The 24,877-nt window shown below is 36.0% G+C and overlaps 1 protein-coding gene across 1 annotated transcript in view; it reads right to left on the bottom strand.

The window, feature by feature from the left end:
* The window catches only part of LOC104032468 (adhesion G protein-coupled receptor A3), a 285,114-nt gene that overhangs the window by 43,101 nt on the left and 217,136 nt on the right, over positions 1 to 24,877 (bottom strand). The window contains exons 13-14 of the mRNA XM_075717669.1: positions 8,975 to 9,182; positions 7,833 to 8,041 (exon numbers count right to left, since the gene is read on the bottom strand). Coding sequence (XP_075573784.1) covers positions 7,833 to 8,041; positions 8,975 to 9,182 — 417 coding nt within the window. The remainder of the gene's footprint in view (positions 1 to 7,832; positions 8,042 to 8,974; positions 9,183 to 24,877) is intronic.

Raw genomic sequence — 24,877 nt, 5'->3', positions numbered from 1 at the left:
AGAGCAGCTTACAACGTATATAAAAAGACATCAAAATGAACAAATAATGTATGAGCAAGATGACAAATACATGTCATCACATCCCACTTTTCTTCAAGTACTTCCTCAGCTTGTATGTGTCCCTCAGTTAAATCTACTCAGTCGCTACTTGTCCACACGCAAGTCCTCTCTCAGCCCTGCTGAGTTCACCAAGACTCAAAAGTCAGAGGTGGAGTCACTTGTCACAGAGGTACTCTTATGCTGTCTCCTAACATCTCTTGCTACTCTTCCCTCAACCACAAGTGGAATAGAAGAGGAAAAGAACTCTGTCTTTTGTTGTGGTAGCTTTTTAATGCGATAGACCTATGCTCCTGAGGCCTTCTCTTGATTTTGGTTTTTTTTCTAGTGTGCATGAATATACATTTGGGATATACTGAATTCACAAATTTCAAATAATTCTTTAAAAGTCCATTGGCTCAGAACTGCCACTGAATCTCCACTCAAACACCCCTTTTTTGACCATCTTTTCTCCCATATTTTTATTTGGATCATTTCCCCATTAATTCTTTTACAGAGCTAATTTCTTGAGGTAGACTATTATTTACCAGAAATGTTCAGTACAATTTTGGCTCATATTACCAGAGTAGTCATGTAAATACTGGACAATTTAAACAGAAATAGTCTGCTGAAAATCATAAAATATTTACTTCTAGCTCTTACTGATATAGTCATATTTGGTATACCAATAGTACACTCTGTCATAATTTTATGCATACACTTGCTTCAGTTCTGTGCATTAAGAAAACTGTTACTGTAACTAACATAGTAGTAACAGTGCAGTTATTTAAAGAAATAAATTTCTTGGATATTTCTAAAAAATACTCTGAGAAGTTGTGAAAAAAGAAACATGGTGAAGCTACACATTTATGTAGCAACAAATGAAAGCAATTTTATTTGAGGTTGCATCATTCAGGGTACTGAAGAACTAGCTTTTAATAGTGTAAATGCAAGGATCAACCAATCACTATGTTTGAACATCAGTATAAAAGCAAATGCCATATGTCCTACAGGAATACAGCCATTTTCCCTGCAGAAGAATCAGAACAATCAGCATCTTAAAGCTAATTCCTTTCTAAAATACTCAATTTTTATTATTATCTCTTCTGTAATCTTGCACAGTATATAAGTAGTAAAACTTTTAAGTATCGTAATGCATTATTGCCAATGTAGAATATTGTTTTTAAGAGTTTTGTATATTTAAAACTGACTGAATTATAGATATATAATAAATTTATCTTGTCTGCTTTTTGATGATAATTAAACCTTATTGATCTGTCAACCTCCCCTGAGTAAACCTCTAGGGAAGACAGCACACAGAAAACAAAGTTATTTTTTTCATGCTGTACGCAAAGCAGCATAATTGTATCTTACATTTTAAAAAGGTAGGTTTGATTTTGTTTGCTAGAGGGGATTCAGATGATGATGATATTGAAAAATGGCAGGAATATCTACAGGAAAATGAATACACACAGGACTTTGACCATTACAAACTGCTGTCTACAACTACAAGGCCGGTAAAATGTTCTCTAATGAGAAATTGTCATTCATTCACCCTTATAAGAAGGCGTGAAAAACAGCTTCTTTCAGCTGTAAATGGCCCCATAGTATATAAGGCACAACAGAAATTCGTGGTGGAAATTAGTGACAGAAAAGACTTTTTGTCAGCTATTTCATCCAACAATCAGAATCGTAAAAACATCAGTGTGTGAATGGGACTGTTTCACTTTTACTTGAGACTTCATTCCAAAAATGGAAACAGACATATCTATACTGGTCAGTTAAAACTTAGTATGAAAGAATAAAGAGGTATAGACAAATTACATTCCAAAGGCAGCCCTGAGGCATCTAATAGATGCTGAGAAAGCTGAGGGGAAGATACAGTGAACTAATACTAAATATCTGGTACTTTCACAAAATCACAGTTGCTAAAACCAATCCAGTTTGTGTTGTAAATTCTTGTAATCCATGTACTTACATTGGAAAATTAAACATTTATTTTTAATATATTGCTTGTAATAGTATGGCTTTAGAAAGTATAGTCTAACTGGTTTCTGTGTTTAAAGCAGGACACCTGAAATTGTGTTCTCCAAGGAAGTGGTATCCAAGTGCCACAGAGACTTAGAAACACAAGTGCATTTGAAGAATCAGTTATGGTAAGATTTAGATTCCTCCTACTAAAAACAAAACTTAAAAATTAGGTGCCAAATATTAGGATGTTTAGGAACACCAGAATATGGAAGTTATCCATAGAGTTGGGTCTCTAGGGAGAGCTGAAAACACTGCAATGCACACTGAGTGGAGCAGTTGATGTGCTGGAGGGCAGGACTGCCATTTGGCAAGATCTCAACACACTGGAGGAATGGGCTTACAAGAACCTCGTGAAGTTCAGTGAAGAGAAATAAAAAGTTTCCTGTCTCTGGGACAGAGTAACCCCAACAGCAGTACAGGCTAGGGGACAACTGACTGGAAAGAAGCTTTGCAGAAAAGGATCAGAGGGGCCTGGTGGACAATAAACTAAAAGCAAGCCAGTGGTGAGCCCTTGTGATACATAAGGTGAACTGCATATTGGGCCATATTAGCAAAAGTGCAGGCAGCACGCTGAGGGAAGCGATTATTCCCTTCTATTCACCACTTGTGAGACCAAATCTTGACTAGTTGTCCAGTTTGGGGCATGTCAGTACAAGAAAGACATTGACAAATTGGAAGGAATCCAGTAGAAGCCACCAAGACAATAAGATGGCTCAAGACCTAAATTCTAGGTTTTTAACTTACATCTCCTATCTCCCAAGAGCTGGCCTGTTTTACTGAGCTCCTTTATAGTCTGGATCCCTTTACCCTCTGGTTGAAGCTGCACCACCAAGAATGCAAGATCCACCAAGCCAACAGAAAGCAAGAGCAAATAGAAAGAAGGAGCTTGAGTCAGAGGCTTGCTTTGTTATAAAGTTATTCCATTTTGAAGGACACAAGCCTGGGTTTTTGACCCCAGTACCAAGCCTGTTTATGCATTTTACAGAGCAAATAACACGTTATTAAGTGCAATTTAATAAAAAGTAGATGTAATCCAAGGAGAAAAGAATAAAAGCTAGATCTTGCTCTTATGAGTACTCTAACTCCAAGGCTTTATGCAAAAGATTGGCACATTCAGGAATATTCTGAAAAAAAGCAACGTTTTCTGGGAAGCTGGACTCAATACTGTCCATATGGACTAAGCATTCTCTGTTAGGTGAGCAGTACATGCCAGCTGAGCACTCAGATGAAGAGTATGTGCCTCTTTGCCAGGCCTCTAAACAACAGCAGAGCTTAGAAATCTAGCTCTTCACACTGGGAACCATCTATGCACATGCAGAGGAATCCAATTCCAGGGAATTTTGCTGTTCCCTCTACACCAAATGTTAATTTTGCAGATAGCAGGTAAACTTTCTGGATCACTTTCATAGTCTTTGGTGCTTACATTCTGCTAAGGTCTATTTTGTAGGTGTAAAAGTAGGTGTTTAAACACAAAAAAAAATTTGAAAAGTTCATTCTTAAACCTCTTTATAAGCAGCCTGATTTTTCAAAGTACTGAATGGTGTTTCCACAGCGTCTTACAAGAAAACCCTGTGTTCTCTATGGGGAAAATGTAAAATACTGTAATTATGTCAATCTTTTAAATGACATCTCTGTAATACTTCTCCAACTCATGAATTAATTTCTCAAAAGGCTTAGACAGGCTGTTTAATATGGAGAAGACCTGAAACACAGAAGTTTAGAAGACTGTTTTCAGAACTGAACTCCATGAATAGGCCTAAGAAATTCTGCAGTTGTCTCCAGTCACACTGTAAATATTGAAAACATAGCTTTTGTGGTACTGTGAGCCTACCAATTTGGAAAGACTTACAAGATGCAGGGAATGCTTGTAAAACAACAGGAGAAAAATCCTGTTAACTTTTAGCATGAACCATTCCAAGTATCTTGCCTCTCCTCAATTTCTCATTTACACAGTTTACCAAGGTTTGCTTCCAGAATAGTTTCAAATTTGCTCTGTTTTTGTCAGCTCAGTCTCCTCAGCCCTAGTTATCCCAAATAGCCATCCACTGAATGTATGCTACTTTTGTAGATAATGACTCCTTGCACTCACAAAGGAAAAAAAAATCCAACAAAAACACCACCTATGTTGTTTGGAATGATGAGATACATTGTGACAAAACAGGAAAGGAGTCGTTTATGATTTTCTGTTCATTTAACCTATCATCAGGATTACAATTAAAAATGCTAACAATATTTATCAATCCATCTTAGGTTAATTGAGAAGTAGCATACTTAGATTTAATAATTTTACTAGTATTTATTTGGCAGATTTGAGGAAATTACCATTGACAAAGCAGTCTGAGGTGGGAAAAGGAAATGATGTATACAATTACAGTCATATCCATCACTACTGAATTGTGATTCTCTTCTAAGAAAAATTAAAGAGCAAAGGACAACATATGTCAAAACATATTCAGCAAATTTTGAAATTCAGTGTTGCTGTTGGATATTTTTGTTATCTCCTGAAAAATTTTTACTCAGATACACTATGGCTACAGGGCATTAGATAGGTCATAGCATACACAAACACTGTCTTGGAAATTCAAAATACTGATATACAGCTCAGTTCACAAAAGAGCACAAATACTCTATATAAATACTTTATGGAACAAATGCTTCTAATTAGGTATACCAAAGCTTCAGAATATATAAGTTCATAATTTTTCTCTAAAACAGAAAATCATGTTGCAGCAGTTCATAGTTCAAGACCCTAGAGGGCTTTGGCCACCTCCAAAAGAAGCTAGAGGGTAACTGTGTCTCTTCCTCCTACATATAACAGAAGACAAAATAGGGGACTGGTCTAAACACACAGTATATGAAGGGAAAGGCAAGAATATAATTTGGGAGTTTAGTTCACAGTATTTTACTCTTACCCCTAGGACATACCATTCAAAAGCTGATCAGAAAAAGATAATGCTATATTAAGTCTGAAACTACTATTTTACTTCCATCCACTGGCCCAACCCAGAGCAGAATGAAAGTGTGAGAGCAGTGTGAGGGAAGAAGCTTATACCTCCTCCTTTGCAAGCCAACCTCCAAACTATATTGTCATTGACATCACTTGTCACAGAGAGAAATGAAATGGCTCTACATGAATCCTCTCACTTGAAGTATGCTCATGCTTATTAATTATCAATCGTTGATAAATCCTTGATTACTGACTTTCTAAAAAAGGACTCTATGAAACCTTTATTTTAACCCTTTTATGGTTCATGGGCAGGAATAACTTTTATAAAAGCTGTTCAAGGAACATTGTCTTACTATTTAAAAGATGACAAATCAGATTATGTGCTGTACTAGCTATAAAATGGACAGTTGGATTAACTGAGGCTTCTACTTTATCTTGTTCCACAGCAGGATATACATTATTCTGATGATAATGTAAACCTTCATCACTGCTGCTTTATTACTGCTCTTCAGTTTACAGACGCTACTTTAGTTTTCTGCTGTTACCCCAAAATATAATAATCAATTATGAAATTTTTATGGTTTAATCCTAGATTAATAACATGTATCATGATATTGTAGCTAATTTCATTGGCATACCATATGCTAGCTATTTTAAATTTCCTGTCAGTTTGTTAGTATTTTAAAATATATTAGGCACTCAGGTGTGAATTAAGAAGATACACACAGGCACTTTATATTGTTCGTATTATAAATTAATAGCTAAACAGAACAATGAAATATTTTTCATTTCTGGTAGGAGAATTGAACTGTCCAGAGAAGCATAGTCTCTATCAAATGAAACAATCCCTGACTTTATGCCACAAAACACTCATTAAGAAATAAAACTTGAATGAAAATGATTACACATGATGAAGCTACAAAAGTTTTCCGACAGCTGTTGGAAGACACATTTGTGTGTGTGTGTGTATATATATATTAAAATGACTTCAGGTCAGGCATCTTTTTTCTTAAACATGACTGTGAAACATAAGCTAAGGAACATATCACACTGTTTGCTACCATATCAATTGCAAAGCAAGGTTGAGTCTAAGATTCTATTTTCTTGTCTTGCACAGATAAAAATGGAAGATATACACAGGAAAAAAGCAAAGTTGAATTACCATAACAAAAAAACCACAAGACCTAAAGCAGGATTACATACCAGATGCAAAAGCTGCAGTAAAAGGTGCCTCAGTTGCCTTCAGGGTTGTAGAAAAAACAATCTTTTACATCTTGTCAGAGATAAATGTGCATTTGGCTTTACAACCAAAAAACCAGTTGTAGCCCTTATGTCAGTATAAGATTTTTGCAAACAAAATGAAACCATGAAATTGGTTGTTTGCAAGTAATTAATTAACATTTAATAACTACCCAAAGTTTAAGAAGAGCAGGCTGAACCCAAACAGTTGAAGGAAGAGGAAGCCATTTTGGGTGTGGCACCTGCAAAGTCAACAGGTGCTTTCTTTAATGAATTTAGAAATGCATCCTCAAAGCAAAATTGTGTTTCACATTTGGGGAAACAAGAGGCTGGGGGAAAAAAGGAACTCATAGAAGCTGCAGAAAATGAGGTATATTTGATGTCGTCAAATCTTAGGAACAGCTCTTAAATTCTGAACAATTCTGGAATGGGTGAAAAAATGTTCAAGTAACTCTGAAGGAAATCACTTCTTACAAAGTGGACGATAATATCCACATTTAACTCATGGGTGCCACAGCCTTGTGCTATGATTGGCTGCCATCTGGGCTCCATCTGACAGCAGCAGATTGGTATTCTCTGCACACGTCCTCGCAATTCCTGTCGCCTATGTTTGCTGTCCCTTACACATCCACACAATACATTATTTACTCAACTATAAACATTTCTGTAATATACACAAGCAGCAGCTACAGTGCAATAATGCACCAGCACTCAGGATCAATCTGGTATTAATAGTACACATCTGGCTAATCTTTTTACAACTGGCTCATAAAAAAAAAATTGTCAATGGTGCGAACATTTTCTCACCTATATATGTTAGAAACCTGTAATTTTTTGTTTGCTTTCCTTTATTCCCTGAGTAATAACAGGTCATTATTGCATGCATAATATTTTTGCTTTCATGAACGTAACTTTCTGTTAGGCAGGACAGTTAAATAACTGCAATGGGAACTGTAAGTGTGACTGAGAACAAACCAAAGCAGGCTGATATGTTAGCACTGCACAGAAATATTTTTCTTCATGAACAGCAACATCGTAAGAAGGCTATCAGCATTGGCATACAAACTAAAACTCCTACAGGATCAACAAGGACAGCACTGTCCTTACTTAAAAGAGCAGAAGATGTTATTCCTCTCCATTTATTAAATGATTCAACATTGCGGTATGCCTGCAACTAATTAGTATGATCAACACAGTGCAGGGCAGGAACAAAAGCAGACCAGCCTCTGAGATGTGCTGATGTAAAAGCACACAGGAGTATACATTTTTAAACCCTGTCCTATAATTTATAACCATTACATACTAATCGTTCCTTGATGGAACTTTCATTTGTAAGACTGAATTTAATGTCATTTCTGATTAGGCCTGTCTCTGGATATTAAAACCGACCACCAGGTTTATTCACTTACTAGCAGTTAAATAACTTACTTTCTTTAAGACTGTCTTATACTAAACATTATAGAAAGCAGAAGGTCAGTTACTGACAAGTAAGAATGATACAGACGCATGTAAAAATAATATCTATGTATGGCAAAAGGGAGAGAGAAATATAGGTATATTTGCTAAGTCATATACTTACCATTAGCACTGCAAAGTTACTGAAGTGTGTACTCTGAATGGTGGTAATATTGCCTGCAGAACTAATTATGTAGCACCCTTCTCCCCACCAGCCTCCATGTCCATCTAGAAGGTCAAAATCCCAGAAGGCTGCAATGGGGTCTATACCCCGTGCAAAGTGCCTCAACCCTATAGTAAGAGGGCTGGTGAGGTTTCCAAAACTGCACCCATCTGCAAAAGCAACAAACTGAATCAGAGAGATGGAGTGGAAAACCCTTTATTGATGAATGCTGTGTAAAGAGATCAGATACACTAAACTATGGGGAAAAAAGCAATAGACATATACTCTTAATGGTCAAAATCAATGGTAGTGCTCACATTCAGAAAAGTTTGCGACAGTGTAAATAAATCTGAACATTTCAGTCCCATAATGTGTCCAAATGATATAATCATCCTTCACAAAGCAGCTTTTTTTTTGTTTCAGATTCTTCAGTTACAACCAGCGTTACACTATTGCCCATATAACTGCAGAAACAGCTCAGTTTCATGGTATGATTAATAGCTGAGACAATTCTGCACTTTGAAAGTCACATTTAAACATTTTAAAAATGTTAATAGAAATGAGAGCACTATTCAGTATCAAATAAAATTAGTAAAATTGCCTGGGTGAATAATTAATTAAAATAATGGCTCACTAGCACATACAATATATCACACTTAGACAAAAGCCTTTAACGACACCTGTTTTACATCCATCGTATCAGAAAGTATACTGGTGAGTATTGATATGTGCAACAGGGCACTATTCCCACTCCAAAAGCCTTATTTTTATCAGTGTCTAGGACGTTAACATTGCAATTTTCATTGTAAAGAGTAAAACAAGGTTCTTTCCTATAGCACCGTGCTTTAAGAAACAAGCAGCTGTAAGAACACTGTCAACAAACAGTAGTCCAAAATTTGCATTCTAGTCATACAGCAAGTGCATTTCTTTATTTGCAGGATAATTTGAATAAAATCATGCAGATAGGAACAATTACAAACATTTGTACTAAAGAAAGAAACTGTTTCCAGCCTCTCAGCACACTGTATACTCCTCTATTTTCTACATAATCAAGTATACCGTAGCTTTTAGATTAAAGGAAATAACGCATAACAGCTCCTCACCTATTTTAGCAAAAACAGCTGGTGTGGCAACCGTCCTACGTTTCCCATCATCTGCAAGATTTGATGAGTTTCCTGTGCTAGGAAAGAGTTTTCCATTCCGAAAGACAATAAACTGTAGCTTGCAAGTGGAGTTATCAACAGATTGCCAGGCTGAAGACTGAGAGAAGACAGACTGTGGCAAATGAACTGAAGCTACTGCTACAGCATTCTGTACAATGAGAAAAAAAAAGAAACATTTAAAATGCAAATCACAACAGGGTTGCTTTCATGATGTTTTAAACTCCTGTACAAGAAATGTATGCTGCCTTCCTTTTCCAACAGACTGGAAGCAACCAAAGAAGCACGAGCTGTAACCATGGGAATAGGATTGGTACAGTGCATATTAAAAGGGAAAACGTTTTGATTGAATGTGAGAGTCTATATGGTCAAGCTCCCTGCTGCAGAGGTGAGAATGGTTCTTACCGTGCCTGCTAGAGGGTCCATCAACACTGCAGATCTGATTTAAAGAGACAACCTCTACCAGGTTTTCTCCTTCACTTAAAACAGAATCAGACAACTTACATTAAAACATTTCTCTGAAGGGGTACTTAAAGAGTATAAAAATAATTTTATTAATACAAAAATTACATCAGCAGAGAACTGCAAGTGCAGTAAACAACACAGTATGTTTTTCTTTCATCATAAAAGGAAAATCAGTTAACTCTGTGTTTTAGTAATGCAGGATTAAAAAATATTACAAGCGCTAATGTAACAGCAGAAAACAAGACGGCACAAAAATGAGAAAATGAATGAAGGCTGTCAGATCACTGTAATGGCTTTGAGTTGTGTGTTATACACCCTTTTACAAGCAGGTAATTCCCTTACAGCAGAGCTATAAAATACACCAAACATTACGTTCTGAGGACTTCACTCATCAAGCATTTTTTTCCTGCCAAAGTAGCAAACTAATCACTAAAGGCTGAGATATTTACAAGAAAAAACAAATGAAGAGCAATGGGAAAATAAACAGGGAGTCTGTCCTGAGCCTTGAAGTGAGAAGTGTATGTATTTAAAAACAAACAAACTACAAAATGTTCTAATTTGCATTTCCCCCAAGGGCAAAGTATAGCTTCTGTGCACATAATTTACATAGATTATCACACAGTTTCCTCATAGCACATGTGCACTACCTCTTTAAGAAGTAAAACAATAATCTTCACAATCATGTAAACAAACATGACATTAATATATGTCCATGTGCTGGGACAAATATGCATGTGCGGGATATAAGGTACAACAGAAATCAGCGAACTAAAATGAATATGAGAAGCATCTAGTGACCTCATGATAAATATGGGAGAAAAGCATGAGTAGTCTGCGATGTCATTGGGATGCTTAACAGATAAAAGCTTCTGTAAAATTTTCTCTTTCTTACCATGTATATTTTGGAAAAGTTTTGTGATTTTAATAATAAAAACACCAAAAATTCCTTTTTTAAATAAGTATTCAATCTAGGTGGTGCCACTTATTAAAAATACTCAGCAAAAACAGAGCAAATAGCAACAGGACATTTCTACATCAGATTTTAGAATTACTATGAAGGCTTTAATTGGAATTAACTGAGCTAAACATCAAGCACCCTTCCTTAGATTGTTTCCACTGCCTAATTCACTAAAGCTGTCACAATGGGCTCTATCTCATACTTCTGAAAAGACATATATTACTCTATGATATCCCAAATTATCTGTATATGCCGAACCTCTGATGATACCATTTTGGCCATAAAATTGTTAGCAATAAATATATACGGAAATTTTTAGAAGTGTCATTTGTCAAACCCCAGATCACTCTTGAGGTCTTATCTGGAGACGTACAGAAGTGTAAGAGAAGTTACAATGTGATTATATTTATATTGAATTTTTATTATTATTCTGTGCTGGAAAAAGCAACAACAATGACATATTAAATTACACTAATTACTAATTATACACAAAAAGAGAAAGCTAGAAGCATGTGAATAAGCTTATGATAATGAAACCAACAGCTAAAGGCGCTGGGATAAGCAACAATGTGCTATGACTTGACAGAAGCAGTCCTGCACAGGCCAGAGAAAACAACAGGTTTCTAGCACTTTTGCTAAGGGGAAATTGTCTAATTCATTGTGGTTCTCTAATTCTTCTCCATTGGGAAAAAGGAATAGCGTAGACAGAGCTTGGCAGTTGCGCTGGGGCGCGCAGAGAAGAGGCTGCACACACCTGAAGCACAGGGAGCTGGCGTGCAGGTCTGACGACAGGTCGCACAGCTGGGGAAAGGCCAAGGTGATGGCCGCCCCTCACATTATAAAAGAGGGGAACCCGATCACGGCACCCCAAGTCTCACCCACAGAGTACAGCTTCACCTCACAGGGGCAAAGTCAAATATTGTGAAGAAAAGCTGTACACAGCCTACAAATGGATTTAGTGTGGGCTGGTCGCACTCCTCGGGCTGACCGAGCAAATCTCACACGTGCAGCAACATCAAATTACTTACATGACAAAAAGACACATTTACAGAAAATTATTTCCTCATTAGACTTCAGGAGAGTGTTTTTCCCTATTTGTCTCCTCCAAATGTACCAAGAATATGAATACCCATAATATTAACTATTTAATAATCTTCACTAAATAACATCCACAGTCACTTCCTGGGATACAATTTAATTGTGAATACTGCCCTATGTATACCTGTTATTTCAAACAATTTCTTTTGAGTGCAGACAGTCTGGTGGAGCGAAGGGCAAAGCGACAGGGCTGTTCCTTGACTGGACAAATATACACATAAAGTCAAACTACTCACTGCACATCAAATATTTACTTTACGTAGAAATTCCTCGGAATTAAACATCAAGCTGTCTGCTACGGCAACATGCCTGCCAACAAGCTCCTGTGCTAGGCAATTAATGAAAAATGCACACATTGAGAGTGCCCACACATTCACAATGCTGTTTAAAAATATGAATAAATATTTGTGGACAATTTTTACATCTAAGATATGTGAGAATCTTCTTTTCAATAGCATTAGTCATTATTCACAGGAGAGGGATGATCTGAGCATTCAGGCAATCCCTGTTATTGTGGTAGAGGATGGATGGAGCCTGGCTGGAGGCTCAGTTCTGGATGATGCTAATCTTATGTGTGGTGATGAAAGTTTCCCACTCTTGCCTCAGTTTCCCTCTCACTGTGTGAAATAAAAAAGATGGCATTTCTTTTGCTCTGTTAGGTGCTCCAGAGTCTGGAGATGAAACACAGTATGGGAACAGATTATTACTAAAACCAATGACAGTAACATAAAATTTTGAGTGAATGACTGTGTTTCAGATGTTTCAAAATCCACATAAATCATCTCATTTTTAAACATTTTATTTGGACACCGTATTGCCACATCACATAAGAACTGACATTTCTGAGTGTGCTAGTGGCAGCATCTCAGGAAGCTGCTCCACCTCTAAGACAGAAGAAAGCGCACTGGAGACAGAACCACCATCAAGCATCCTGCACGGGAGCTGTAGCTTTGCAATGACACAGGTCAGCACTAGCATCTCATATTTTCCCTGGAAAAGCTTAGAGTCTATGTCAGCAATTTACTAAGTTAGGATTTAGACATTCTGTGAGCGTTTTCAGAACAGAATGTCAATAATCCTTCATGACTCAATTTCACTTTTAGTCCTATTAACTGGATTGGACTGGCATTCATTAGAAAAAGGAAATCCTGAACATACTGTAGGTTTTTCTGAGGAATATTTTTCTACTGGAAAATGGCAGTGTTTTAAAATGAAAGCTATCCACAGAGATCCACCCATTTGTGCATAAATATGGTAGAAATGATGTAAATTTCAAAACCTCTCGGTTCTCTTCCATGTCATCTGCACAGATATTAAAAAAATCTGCTGTGTGACCTGCAGCTGGGGAGAGAGGGCTTATCAGCTCTAAACCAGCTCAGAGGATTTTCTGGGGGGGCTCCTAGGACTCCTGGCTTCCAAGACTTCTTGGAACCCAGGAAACCTTCCAAAAACCCAAATGAAAGGTTGTTTTGAACACTCTGAATCATAATTTGGAAAGTACAATTTTGTAAGTACTTTTGAAGTTTCATTTTTTGTTTCCATTTCAGACCTAATTTCTTTGTGTGTGGAGTTTTTCAAAATATCTGACGAACAGAAACAGCACAAGTAAATCCAACTGGATCCCAAAAGTTTTAAATTTGAATGGAAAACCTAATTCTAAAGAGGAAATGGTCCTCAGGATATTGAGACTCTTGACATTTTTGCAGCTCATGCATGTGTGACCCTTATTAAAAACGTTTAGGGGGAAAATGAAAGATTTAAAGTGAAGTTTTTCCCCAGGCAGTATTATTCTGGTCAGCAGTCCATTCCTTATAATCAATGCTAGCATCTACAAGGAGTTTTTAAGTGTTTAGGGAAGACAGCCTCTTGCCTTAGGTGCCTTTGTGATATGTTGGCCCTTCTACTTTCATGATTCTTTAAAGAGACCTGCTCCCATTTTTGACATTGCTTCCCCATTATCTTGTTCTACTTGTCTAAAATTTAGCATAATATTGAGAGGCCATACCCACTATCAGGACAATCATTATCACGGAAGATACTTGGTAACCACTGTGAAACGACACAAATCAAATTATTTTCAGTAGCTCTCCCTTGCGCATGCCTTGATACTAGATTGATTTTGAGTTCAAACACAGTATTTCTGTTTGAGATAAAATATATTTCATAGGAAAGCCTCCAATTTTGAGTTCTCAGAACAGTCATAAGGTATATTTTTCCAGTCAGCAATTTCCTTAACTTAAAAGCCAGCACCTTAACAGGAGGTCAGAAGAAAACTGGAGGGAGGAAAAAAAAAAAAAAAAAAGAGTAGTAAATGAAATCACCTGAGCGCCTGGCAGAGAACTGGAAAAGCAGCTCCACTGTTTCCAGGTTTTAAAGAATCTGATGAGGCGTTTTATAGATTCAGATGCAAGATGCCAAATATTATATTATTAAAGATCCAAGGGTGTTGCCAAAATAGGCACAAGCTAGGTAAAGTTACAGTAGCAGTAAACAAAAAGTAGAAACTAAGCTCTACAGGTGATAGCCTATATTACTAAATATCTACTGACTAGATTAACAGTGTGGTCATCACAATAAAACCAAGCAAATAAAGTATTTATACATATAGAATAGACTTTTTTAGGCCCTCAAACAAGACAGCAGTTCCTTAGAAGCAACTGAAGATTTCAGTTTGGAGTTTATGTTAAAGGCTTGGTGGTTAACATAACAAAGAAGTGCAAAATTATCTTTTCAGCTGTCTCTCCTGGTAGATATTTAAATAATACTCCTTTGGAATTATCTCAACACATGATATATGAGATAAGGACGGGCATTTGGCCCAGCACTGTGAGGCTTTAGGTAGACTGTACATGAGTACTGATCTCTTTCTGATATGAAAAGTATCAGAAAAAAACCACCCCAAAATTTAGGCTATCTGGGAAAATGCCAAACAAAGGTTCTGTAAAAAGAATTGAAACAATGCCAGTTTGAAGAAATATGTTTATACAAGACACATACTCAATGACAAACACAATTTGACAGGTCCTAAAAGAGATAGGATTGGTTTGTGGTTTTTTTTTTTCTTTTAAAATGGGAGGATACCAAGCAAGGAAAGTTGGAGATCCCCAGATGTGTTAACTTACCTACATAACCTTGCTCCTGATTTGTCACAGTTTAACTACCCTTTTTAGACTACTGTTTAAACAGAAGTCTGGAAAGGCTCAGAGATGACTAGCAAGTGAAAAGCAAAATTTATATAGATTCCTAGAGAGAAATGAAGAAGTACTTCCAAAAATGCAACATAAAATCACCTGGCTATTGAAATGAAATTGCTAAGCATGTTAGGATTATTATGTGATAAAGTCATTATGTAGTAATGCTGCAGTCCACATGCATCTCAATATCTGAAAACCTAAGTACAGAGACCAAGATATCTTTGTTCTAGCCAGGTATAAATGCCGTTTTAATGCATTGTGAAAATGTGGCATCAACAAGAAATATAGGCAAGTTGTATGAAAAGGTAGAAAAGCACGTTAATGTGTGTTTAAAGTTCTCACTAATTAATAATAAAGGTTTTCTAGAGTCATGTTATAGAAATGTTTTAGCAAATAACATGGAAATTTTAGAAAAGCTGTTAATACAAAATAATCTTGGAAAATCTGATTGTCAGTAACCCTTTTCTAATAAAAGTAAAAAATAAATGTAGTCTCCATATTAGAATTTTGTATTTCAAATTTGAAAACTTGGTAAACTCAGGAAATTCATTGTTAGAAGTTAATGGGACTTACAGGATCAAGAATGGAGTAGCAGATCACAAAGGACAATGAGTATAATCAGAAAGCCTATGAAAAAGAAAAAAACCCCATGGATCAGTGAAACAAATTAGTATTTTAAGTTCCAAGAAATGGATGAATACAATGATAATTGCCAAAAACATTTTACATACAGCAGTAAGTTCTTCAGATCTATATTAAAAAAAGGACAAGGAAAGAAGTAAAGCTGCCGTATAGAAAGAATGAGGTAGAGCTAAAGCAAACTAGAAAAAAAATCAGGTAGTACATTTTTTATTTAACCTCACTGAAACTGTTGATGTTTACATGGAGACAATATTAGAATCAATATTAAGAACAAGAATATAAAAATTACCACAAAAGTCAAAGCAAAATTCAGTAAGAGCTGAATATTGTCATACAAATCTTTGAAAGAACTGACACGTTCACATCAAAGGACAATTGTAATTTTTCTTTTCATCTACCCAGTTGGTCACAAAGTAATGATGACTGCTGTGTATAATGATCTACAGTTAGGGTGAATGAGTGAACTGTTTGGCATGTAGATAATGGTATAGACCTATGAACAAATGAAGAACTTTATTGCACAGTTCACAGCATCACTCACAGCTGCTGCTGCCATATTTGTCTGCTTCTGTGTCCAAAGACAGGCCACTTCTAATGAGTCAAAAGAGTTGACTGGTAAATTGCATGAAAATGTGGTGTCCTTTAGGCACTTCTATATGGACCACTATGTCATTGTTTCTGCGTTCCAGTGTGATGCATGGAAGTTGCTTATGCATTCATGCATTATTCGTCCAAACCACAGGTCAGCATTTAGGACTTCATTATTAATGCATCCATGAAAATACGGTCAGAAAATGTAATATTTTCCTTTTCTTAGAAAAGAAAGTATGTGGACTTCTACAAGCAAGATCTGACCTGTTAATCTGATATCACGAGGGAAAGAGGAAAAAAAAAAATCAAAGAAAAAGATAACACAAAGGGAGACAGGGTAGGTTTACCAAAGGTAAATAATGCCAGACCCATGTGATAGTTCTCCTTGATAACTGTTTTTCTAGGCAAGGCAATACAATTCACCTAATTTCTTTGATCTTCAATAAAATATTGGATGCTACACAGAAAACTGTTAGCTGAGTTGAGATATTGAGAATTAGTGAGAAATAGTGTCAGGTGAATAAGGAACAAGCTAAAATTGATAATACAATTATTTACTTAGAAAAGGGAAGACAAGCTGGAGTGAATATATCCAAAGTTTCTATGAAAATCAGTTTGGGGACTTCCAATTTTCATTTGATGACCTTGAAACAAAGAGGAATGTCACCTAAGACAGTGTTCAAAATCATGTGTTTTACGGATTTATAATGAGAATTTCTATTATAAGCTGGTGAAACAGACAACTTTGGAAAGCAACAGACAAGGAAAAGGACCTGAAAGCACTGGCTGATCACAGGATGACTCAGAGCCACTATGATTTAACAATTAAAAAAAAAAGGCAAATACAGTCCAGACCATACAAGATGATGCATTTCCATTAGACAGGGAAATACTCTGATTTTAAAGGCCTAATTAGAAATATGCTACACGATTTTGATCAACAGGGCTCAGGAAAAATCAGTCCAGAATAGAATGGGTGTAGGGGGTGGTTAATAGGGTCACCATTAGAATGAATAATTTGTTTCACAAGTGCAGAGTAAAAGAGTTTAGCTTTGTTAGTCTAGCAAAATGAAACAAGAGGCTGTGCCTGCTGTCTTTAAAAATACCAGAGGAATAGCATCTAGGGAGGAAGAAGAGTTGTGTGAGCAAATAGCCAGCATGAGCACAAGGACAAATAAGACATTCGTCAAGAGCAAAAATGCAGACTTAAATGTATGAAAATGTTTCCTAGCCTTTATAACAGAGAGGACAGAATAGCTTTCAAAGATTATGGACACACAGAGAAAAATTACTCTTGAGGGAGTATTTGAAAACTTTATAATAGAATTACACAATGCAGTTAGAAAAGTTTTGGTTTATTTCTCTGTTTTACAAGAAGTGTCTAAAATTCCTTTTGAGAACTCATGAATTCCCTGAATAAAGGAACTTCCTACTTCTACTTACATCCCCAGTATATAGTTAATAGGTTTGTAAAAAATCTCAGCAAGAAGAAAAAGAGTTTAAAAAACTATACAGTCATGGTAGATTCAGGTGACTCACATCTGCAATAAAAGAACATTGAGCATGGAAATGATATTATAATCTTTTTGAGAAACAAGAAAAAATTCTGCACATATGTAAGAGCTGCAGACAGCAAAGTTGGAAACTGAGCCACTTATTTAATGTAGACACCTATTTTAGCAATCTTAAAATAAATGTCTAAAAACTGAATGATTAAACACAGATGTCACATGGAATAGTAAAAAATGAAGACATAGGCATATATTTCTATTACTTATCTTCCTACTATTTGTCCTTAAAATTGAAGAGATCTTTAGCACTTAAGTTACAAGAGCTCAGTCTCCTATACTGCATGATGGTCAAGCCAGCAATACCCGTCACAGGTAACCATTAACTACTGGCACTTAGATGAACATTCCTAACATAGAATCACATAAAAATGGAATCACCCTAATCACTGCACTACCATTCCTAAACAAGAGTCTACCTGAAATAGAATATAAAATGAAGGTATCCTTCTTTTCTGGTAGCATCAGTAGTGGCTCTAGTGGGTAACCTTGTGGCTCTGGATAAAAGACAAAATCCTTTCTTTACACAGTTGGATTAGCTAGCAATCTCCCATACACTCAGGCTGCACCTTTTGGTAGGGCCGTAATACTTAACTCTTGATATTTTGAGGACTTCAGACAAATCCTTTGAAGCAACTTGAGTATCAGTTGAAACAGGTGATTCTGCAAAAGCCTCAGAAAACACAATGAATCTGCAGACAACTTCAAACATTATTGGTCCAGTAGATGCCATGTAAGAACAAGGATTAAGAACCATATTTGTAAAGGATTTACTGCTTATAATTTGCTAGTATACTTTCTGTGTATTCCAAAATCCACATCAGCAATCTCATTTTAAAATTTCCAAGTTTTACCCAAGTTTACACCTTGTATGGTAATGTATCTTTTGCCAAAATGTCAACAACAGAAAAAGCACAACAAAAATAAATAATGAGGGAACAACATTAAATCAGTTGAATTTTATATAAGAAACACAACACAATTTTGTTACAATGTTAATTATTAGGTTTTATATTTAATTTAAATTAAGTTTTTATTTTAAGGATCTTTTTAGATTTTTCAGACGGTGCTACATGGCTGCTTCATTTCAGAGTTCCTTATTGCAAGTCAAGCACTTGCCATAATGCAGAAAGTTCTGCCAGAGAATGCATAAAATTGGTCTTCCTGGGTATGTAAGAGTTCTTAAGGGTGGCTTATGAGTTTTCAACTGGAATTTAAAGGGTTTTTTGGGGGGGAAGATCCTTGAAGAATTTTGGACATACCTCAAAATTCACACTCCAGCTTTCTGTTGTTTTCCTCTGGACCTACAGAGACTCATTGCAGCTTCATTTTTAAAAAGGATGGCTTCTGGCAGCGCACTCTGCAGGAAGACTCACCCTCTTAGGAGGTTGGTTCACTGGGCCCTTCAGGGATGCATTAGCTCCTAGAAATACTACATTTTCCTCTGAGCAGCCTAGGATGAAGGAATAGTTTTCCTTTTTATTTAGAAGCTCAGTTCATCTTCAGGCATTAAATATGTGAGATCTTTCTAGAAAGATGATAAGCATATTTGATTTTATTATTACATTGATGAGACTCTAGATTTAGTTGTTGCAGATGAGCTCAGAGGATGGGACAGGCATATGTTAAATTGTTAGAATTTTTAAATATAAAGTCACAGTAAGTAATTTTGTGAGCTGTCTAGGTGGAACATTCAGCTACGTAATTACAAAGCTATTACCATGGATCTTAGGAAGGGCATCATAATTATACAGAATACCTAACTAACCAAATACCTTTTACAGCTCATTGACCACTGAATTCAATTATACGTAAGTATTACCAGTTTAGAAGAAGGAATCAAGTGAATTCTAGCTTTGGTCTACTGGCATACATGAGTTATTTTTGCCATGACCACTTTTAATTTATTTTTTGAATGAGGTGGATTGTGTTAACGTAGGCCTCATAACAGTTTTCCTTTCTGCATGGTCCATAGCTTGGTAATTATCACACCTAAGAAACTATTAGGAATGGGAACAAACAGAATGTTTCGCACTACTCAGACATAAAGTATTAACAAAGATTTTTCTAAAGTTGGAGAAACACCAGTTGATTAAAAGGAGAAGGAATACTAGGTGGCTTATATGCACAAGAGAAACCACTCTGTACTAAATGAAATTCATATGCATTTTAATAGTGCAGTACATACCATTATGGATTTTATGATTTTTCTAAAGTCTTAGATAATTTGTGTATATCCATTTATTGAATATGAGTACACAGTGATGCAATGATTAGGTAATACAGTCAATCAAAATGACTGAATATTGCAACTATTTAATCATACTAGATGATAGGATTTCTAATTTCACTGATGTGGTATTCACACTTAGTTAAGCTACAGAAATATAAAGTTCATTTAGTAAGATAAGTGGGAATGTAGTGAAAAAGATTAATTCAGAAATTTTTAACAAAATATTTTGATATAATTTTCCTGAGGCCAAGTGAGCTTCTACATCACATAAAATGTACAGAAGTCCAAGTATTAAGTGTTTGTCTTGTGCTGTCTTTTCATAAAGATGACTACAATGAAATGCTGACATCGCTGCTTGATGACTACTGAAACATCATCTCTCTCTGATAATGGAGGAAAGCTGAAACTACTGAAAATCATTTTAGCAATTTGGGTCTTTTAGGAAGTGAATTTAAAAGTTCCAGATCATGAAATGACTCAATATTCTGCAGATTTTGAATTATTTGGATATTATCAGGCATGATCCCCATTGCCTATAGCCATTAAACAATTCAGACCCAGCATTACTCTTACAAGCCATAACTTGGGCAAGGCACACATTTCTAGAAGCGGATGTGAGATCACTACATTCCTTTGCTTTGCTATACAGAGACAGTTAAGTATTTGAAAAAGTGGTGAGTGCCTTTTCTTTAGTTCACATATGCACAATCACACCTTCCTTCACTCTATTACAAGATACAACTTCACTATCCTCACAATAGTCAAGAAAATACTCCTCAAGAGGAAAAAATATTTCTTCCCTCCTTCTGTTCCTAAACTCAGGTTTCCATTTTGAAAAACTGATATATTTTAGTCTCCAACTTGCCAAAACAATAATCTGCTTCCTGAATTTCAGTCACTCAGCTGATTTATTAGCTTCTACAGTACAGTCAGAAATCATGTGTCATAAGAAGAAATGTAAAAAAAAAAAAAAAAAGTGAGTAAAGTGACTATAGTTACACCAGCAAGAGAGAGGTTCTAAGTCACAGAAGTGTCTTCATTTGAATGAAAGTACCCAAGGTCTCCAGACCCTTGAGTTGCATGGTGTTAAAATGGATGTATATCACTGTTTCAAGTGACACTAAGAGAATTCTTATAACTGAGATGTTGAGTATGCAGAACTCCACTACTGCTAGTACCTGTAGTTGTTAGTAGCTGCTGCTCCCCAAAGCTCCCATGCAAAATCATGTACCCTGCTCTGGAAGTCTCACACACATATTCAGGATTCTGATGCACCCAGCGTGAACACAAAAGATAAGTTATTGAGCTCAGTATGACAATGAAATGGTAACGTCAGAATTTCACCTTTAAAGTTCAGTTCTGGCCAAATGCCATGCTGAACACCTAGTTAGAACAAAACCAAACATAGATTTGGTACATATGTTTGTGTGTGAAATAAGAGACCATAGATATTAAAGGGATTTATCCAAGGCTACATTTACATGAGCTAATTATCAGCACTAGTGGGCCCAAATTTGTGCCAGTGGTGATGTGAGCCTTTGCTTCTGTCTTACTTCCTTGACAACTGAACAGAAAAGGAATAGAGGAAAGGAGTCCACATGGAAAGTAAGTCATCAGTTTGTTAAGAGTAGTACCCTTTTAAAAGCCATTCTATTTCCGGGTTATATATAAAAAATGGATATTGTGTGATGAATAGTATATTGCCCCATTCCTTTTTTAAAGAAACAATATAAGTTGTTCTTCTTGCAAGTAATATATTTGCAGATATGTTTTCACCAATAGTCTAAACTAGAGTCATGAGGAAGCTTTGAAAATAAAACATTGCAAGATGCGTACATGAGTATGTAGTACGTGGTTCATGTGAAAATCTATTGTGTCGGTCCTTTGGTTCAGCCAGAAAGCTTTCATAGCCAAACAGAACACTTTTACCTCCAGCTGAATCACATGTACTCTCATTGTGCTCATCACAAGTTACTAGTTTATCTAGACAGACTCCTTAGCCCAGAATGCATCTGTTCTAACAAGCACTTAGGGACAATCTATCTTGATTCATTCTACTAAGTTTTTCTAAGGGATTTGTCACAGAGTTCGGTGAACATCAAAAATATTTGCTAGCATTATCCACAGTAAAATCCAATAACAACGACAATGGAAGTGAGGTCAGAGTGAACCTTCCATCAGAGCATGTCTCCACCAATCTAGAGATCGCTTTATACAGTCCTGTTAATTGGAGAAGGTTGGAAGAATCCTAACTCTTATTTCTTAATGTTTCACAGATGCTAAGAAACCACCTAGGCATGTGTGCAAATTTTGCTTTGTTACTGCAAAAATTGTCACTTGACATAGTCAAGGTCAGGCATTTCATTTCTAAAAGCTGACTGAATTAAAATCTTAATCCTCTAGTCAAATCAAGTTTTGTAGCTCAGCTGCTGTGAAACAGTGATGACATTCTCCTGATTAAGATTTTAAAATACTAACATACATTATTAGTTCTTGTCATCAATCATCACTACATGAAAACTCATAGTTTATATTGGGTGAGGATGGTTTTATATTTGTGGGGCAGTATGCACTGTAATGCTTTCACTCAAGTGAGCACCTTTGAGTGGAGATGCCAAAGAAGGTCACTTGAGACTTCTTATGTAGTGCATGGACCCAACTGAGGTCTGAATGAACCCCAGGAGGAGCATCCCCTCATTCCCATTCAGTGACTGTTGAGAATGAAGATTCCTAATATAATATAATAGATTTCTAATATAATAGATTCCTTTGAATACTCAGATAGGTGCTAACCTAGCCAAAGTTAGATGGGATGAAACTCGCATAGTAATAAATGAAGACTGAGAACTAAAAACTTACATCAGTCTTCTCTCCCCATTTCTTAGATCAAACAAAAGGGAATAACAATCTTCTTAATTCTTCCAAATGCAAAGCTGCTTTCAGTTTGCAATGTACTATAGGAGCAGATGGGAAAGCATAGCCTTTTCGTTTTGCTCATGGCTTTTGAATTAATACAAGTTTTCAAGTATTAGTGCTGCAGGGCCTGTATACTGAAAAAGCAACAGCAACGTGTTCATTAAAAATAGCGGTCTATATGCCATGAAGTGTTCACTTTTTAAATCTTGTAAACTAGTTATGTAATCAGCAAATTTGCAATTTAATCAGTAGAAAATGAATTGGTTTACATTGTTACATGTAAGCATTTGCAACGGTTTGAATATTTTTGGTCTTCCCCTCTTGCTCTACTGATTTTCTAATCTTTTTCAGTAAAGGTCAATTCTTCTGGCATCAGTATATTTAGTGTGTTCACAAATTTGTACCAAAGGCCTTTATTCTAAAGGGCTTCATTTTATCAGTCAGACACATCAACAGTGTGTATAATTCAGACTTTCTCAAGGGCTTCCACTGCCAAAGTTGACTGATTTTTTTTTCCAAGTGTGTTATCATTCTTGCTGAATCACTTCCAGTCTCCTATTAAACTGATATGCCTTTATTTTAGGCGGTAGCAATGTTCATTTTCTAACATAAAAACTTAATATGTTCACCATTTCACTTCCTTTTTCTTCTGGACTCCCTGGTTTTGCTTTGTGCATTAAATAGGATGGGAGTACTTTGCTGAATCCTGCACATGCATTTCTGGACTCTTACTACTGCTACTACCAGATGCTGATACGAGTACCTGAGCATATGAATTAATTATTTAGGAGCAAGTATCTGAAAGAAATGTGCTCAAGGAGGGAAAGGGAAAGAAAATCAATACAGAAAAAACCTGAGTCTCTCATGCCAACTGGAGAACTAACATCATGTACAAAATTAATAACTAACATTATTAGCTGAAAGCCAGTGTATTTGAGAAAGACAATTTGGGACTCTGCCAGTTTTTCTCAGCAATGAGGAAGACTTAGTTTTTTTATCATCAGGAATTCTGAGTCCTGGAAGCTCTATATATCTACAATGATATGAAAACACTGCTGCCAAGGGCACAGACTCTACTAAAAACTGTGTTCCCATTTTTCTCTGACTATTGTCTAACGTAAGGAAGAAGTAATTTTATAGCAAGTATAAGGGCCTAGATAAAACTAGAAAAGACTAATTTAGCAAATTAATGAGTGGATTTTGATCCTACTTCCCCAACTACACCTAGACTTACTGTGTTTTATTTCTTTCATACAGGACACATTGCCTGAAAAGTAAACATCTTCTCTTGAAAACAGCATTAAGTAAATGTCTCCACTTCAACAAAATTAAATAACTTCAGTTAATATCCTATTTTTTTCCATACATAAACACAAAAATAAAAATTGATTTGCCATTTTGCGCTCTTCTGCCATTCTAAATTTTGGTATTCCCACATTTCTTCAATAGATCTACCTTAAAAACCACAGTGACAAATACATTCATAAGAAAACAAAACTGTATTCACTAGTTATAAATATCTTACAGCCCATCTTTTAATTGTGTCACCTTGTTTGGGCTCTTTGATGGACACACCAAAAACATATTCTCTGTAGAGTTTTGATATCCTCTAGCTTTCTAAATTTTTCTTTTTAATGTCTCTGTTCAGAAGCAATAAGCCAAAAATGGTGCAGTCCGCATGTCTGAACAACAGCATTTTCCTGCTTTGTAACCTTGACATGGAGAATGCAAGATACTTGTACTTGCTAAGCCATGGTCTATTCAGCATCATTGTGTTAGCATTACTCACCAAGTGGAATTAAAAACTGCACTACAGTTACCATGACAACCAGCTGTCTCCCACATACAGCATCAGTTTGAATTTGTGCAGACCATTTCTAACAATGATTTAAGTCAACAAATTCAGTATTACCCTAAGGTAAAAATCTGGTTTAAGAACAAATAAGTATTTTCAGTTTTATAATGTTACTTAGCTCGATACATTAATTCCAAGTATGATGAGAGATCTTCAGAGAGCTGCAGTGACTTTTCTCAGAAATTAAAGGTGAATGGTAATCTTCTGGTCAGTATACAGTTGAGGACCACAGAAATTCTTGACCCAATGAACGTGTAAGAAGCAATACTCAATAGGGTGTTCTATTATAAGCAATATTTTAAAATTTCTAGTCAGTCATCTTTGTA

The sequence above is a fragment of the Pelecanus crispus genome, chromosome 10, assembly GCF_030463565.1.
Source record: "Pelecanus crispus isolate bPelCri1 chromosome 10, bPelCri1.pri, whole genome shotgun sequence".
NCBI classification, from domain to species: domain Eukaryota; kingdom Metazoa; phylum Chordata; class Aves; order Pelecaniformes; family Pelecanidae; genus Pelecanus; species Pelecanus crispus.
This window is presented reverse-complemented; position numbering and strand designations above follow the sequence as displayed.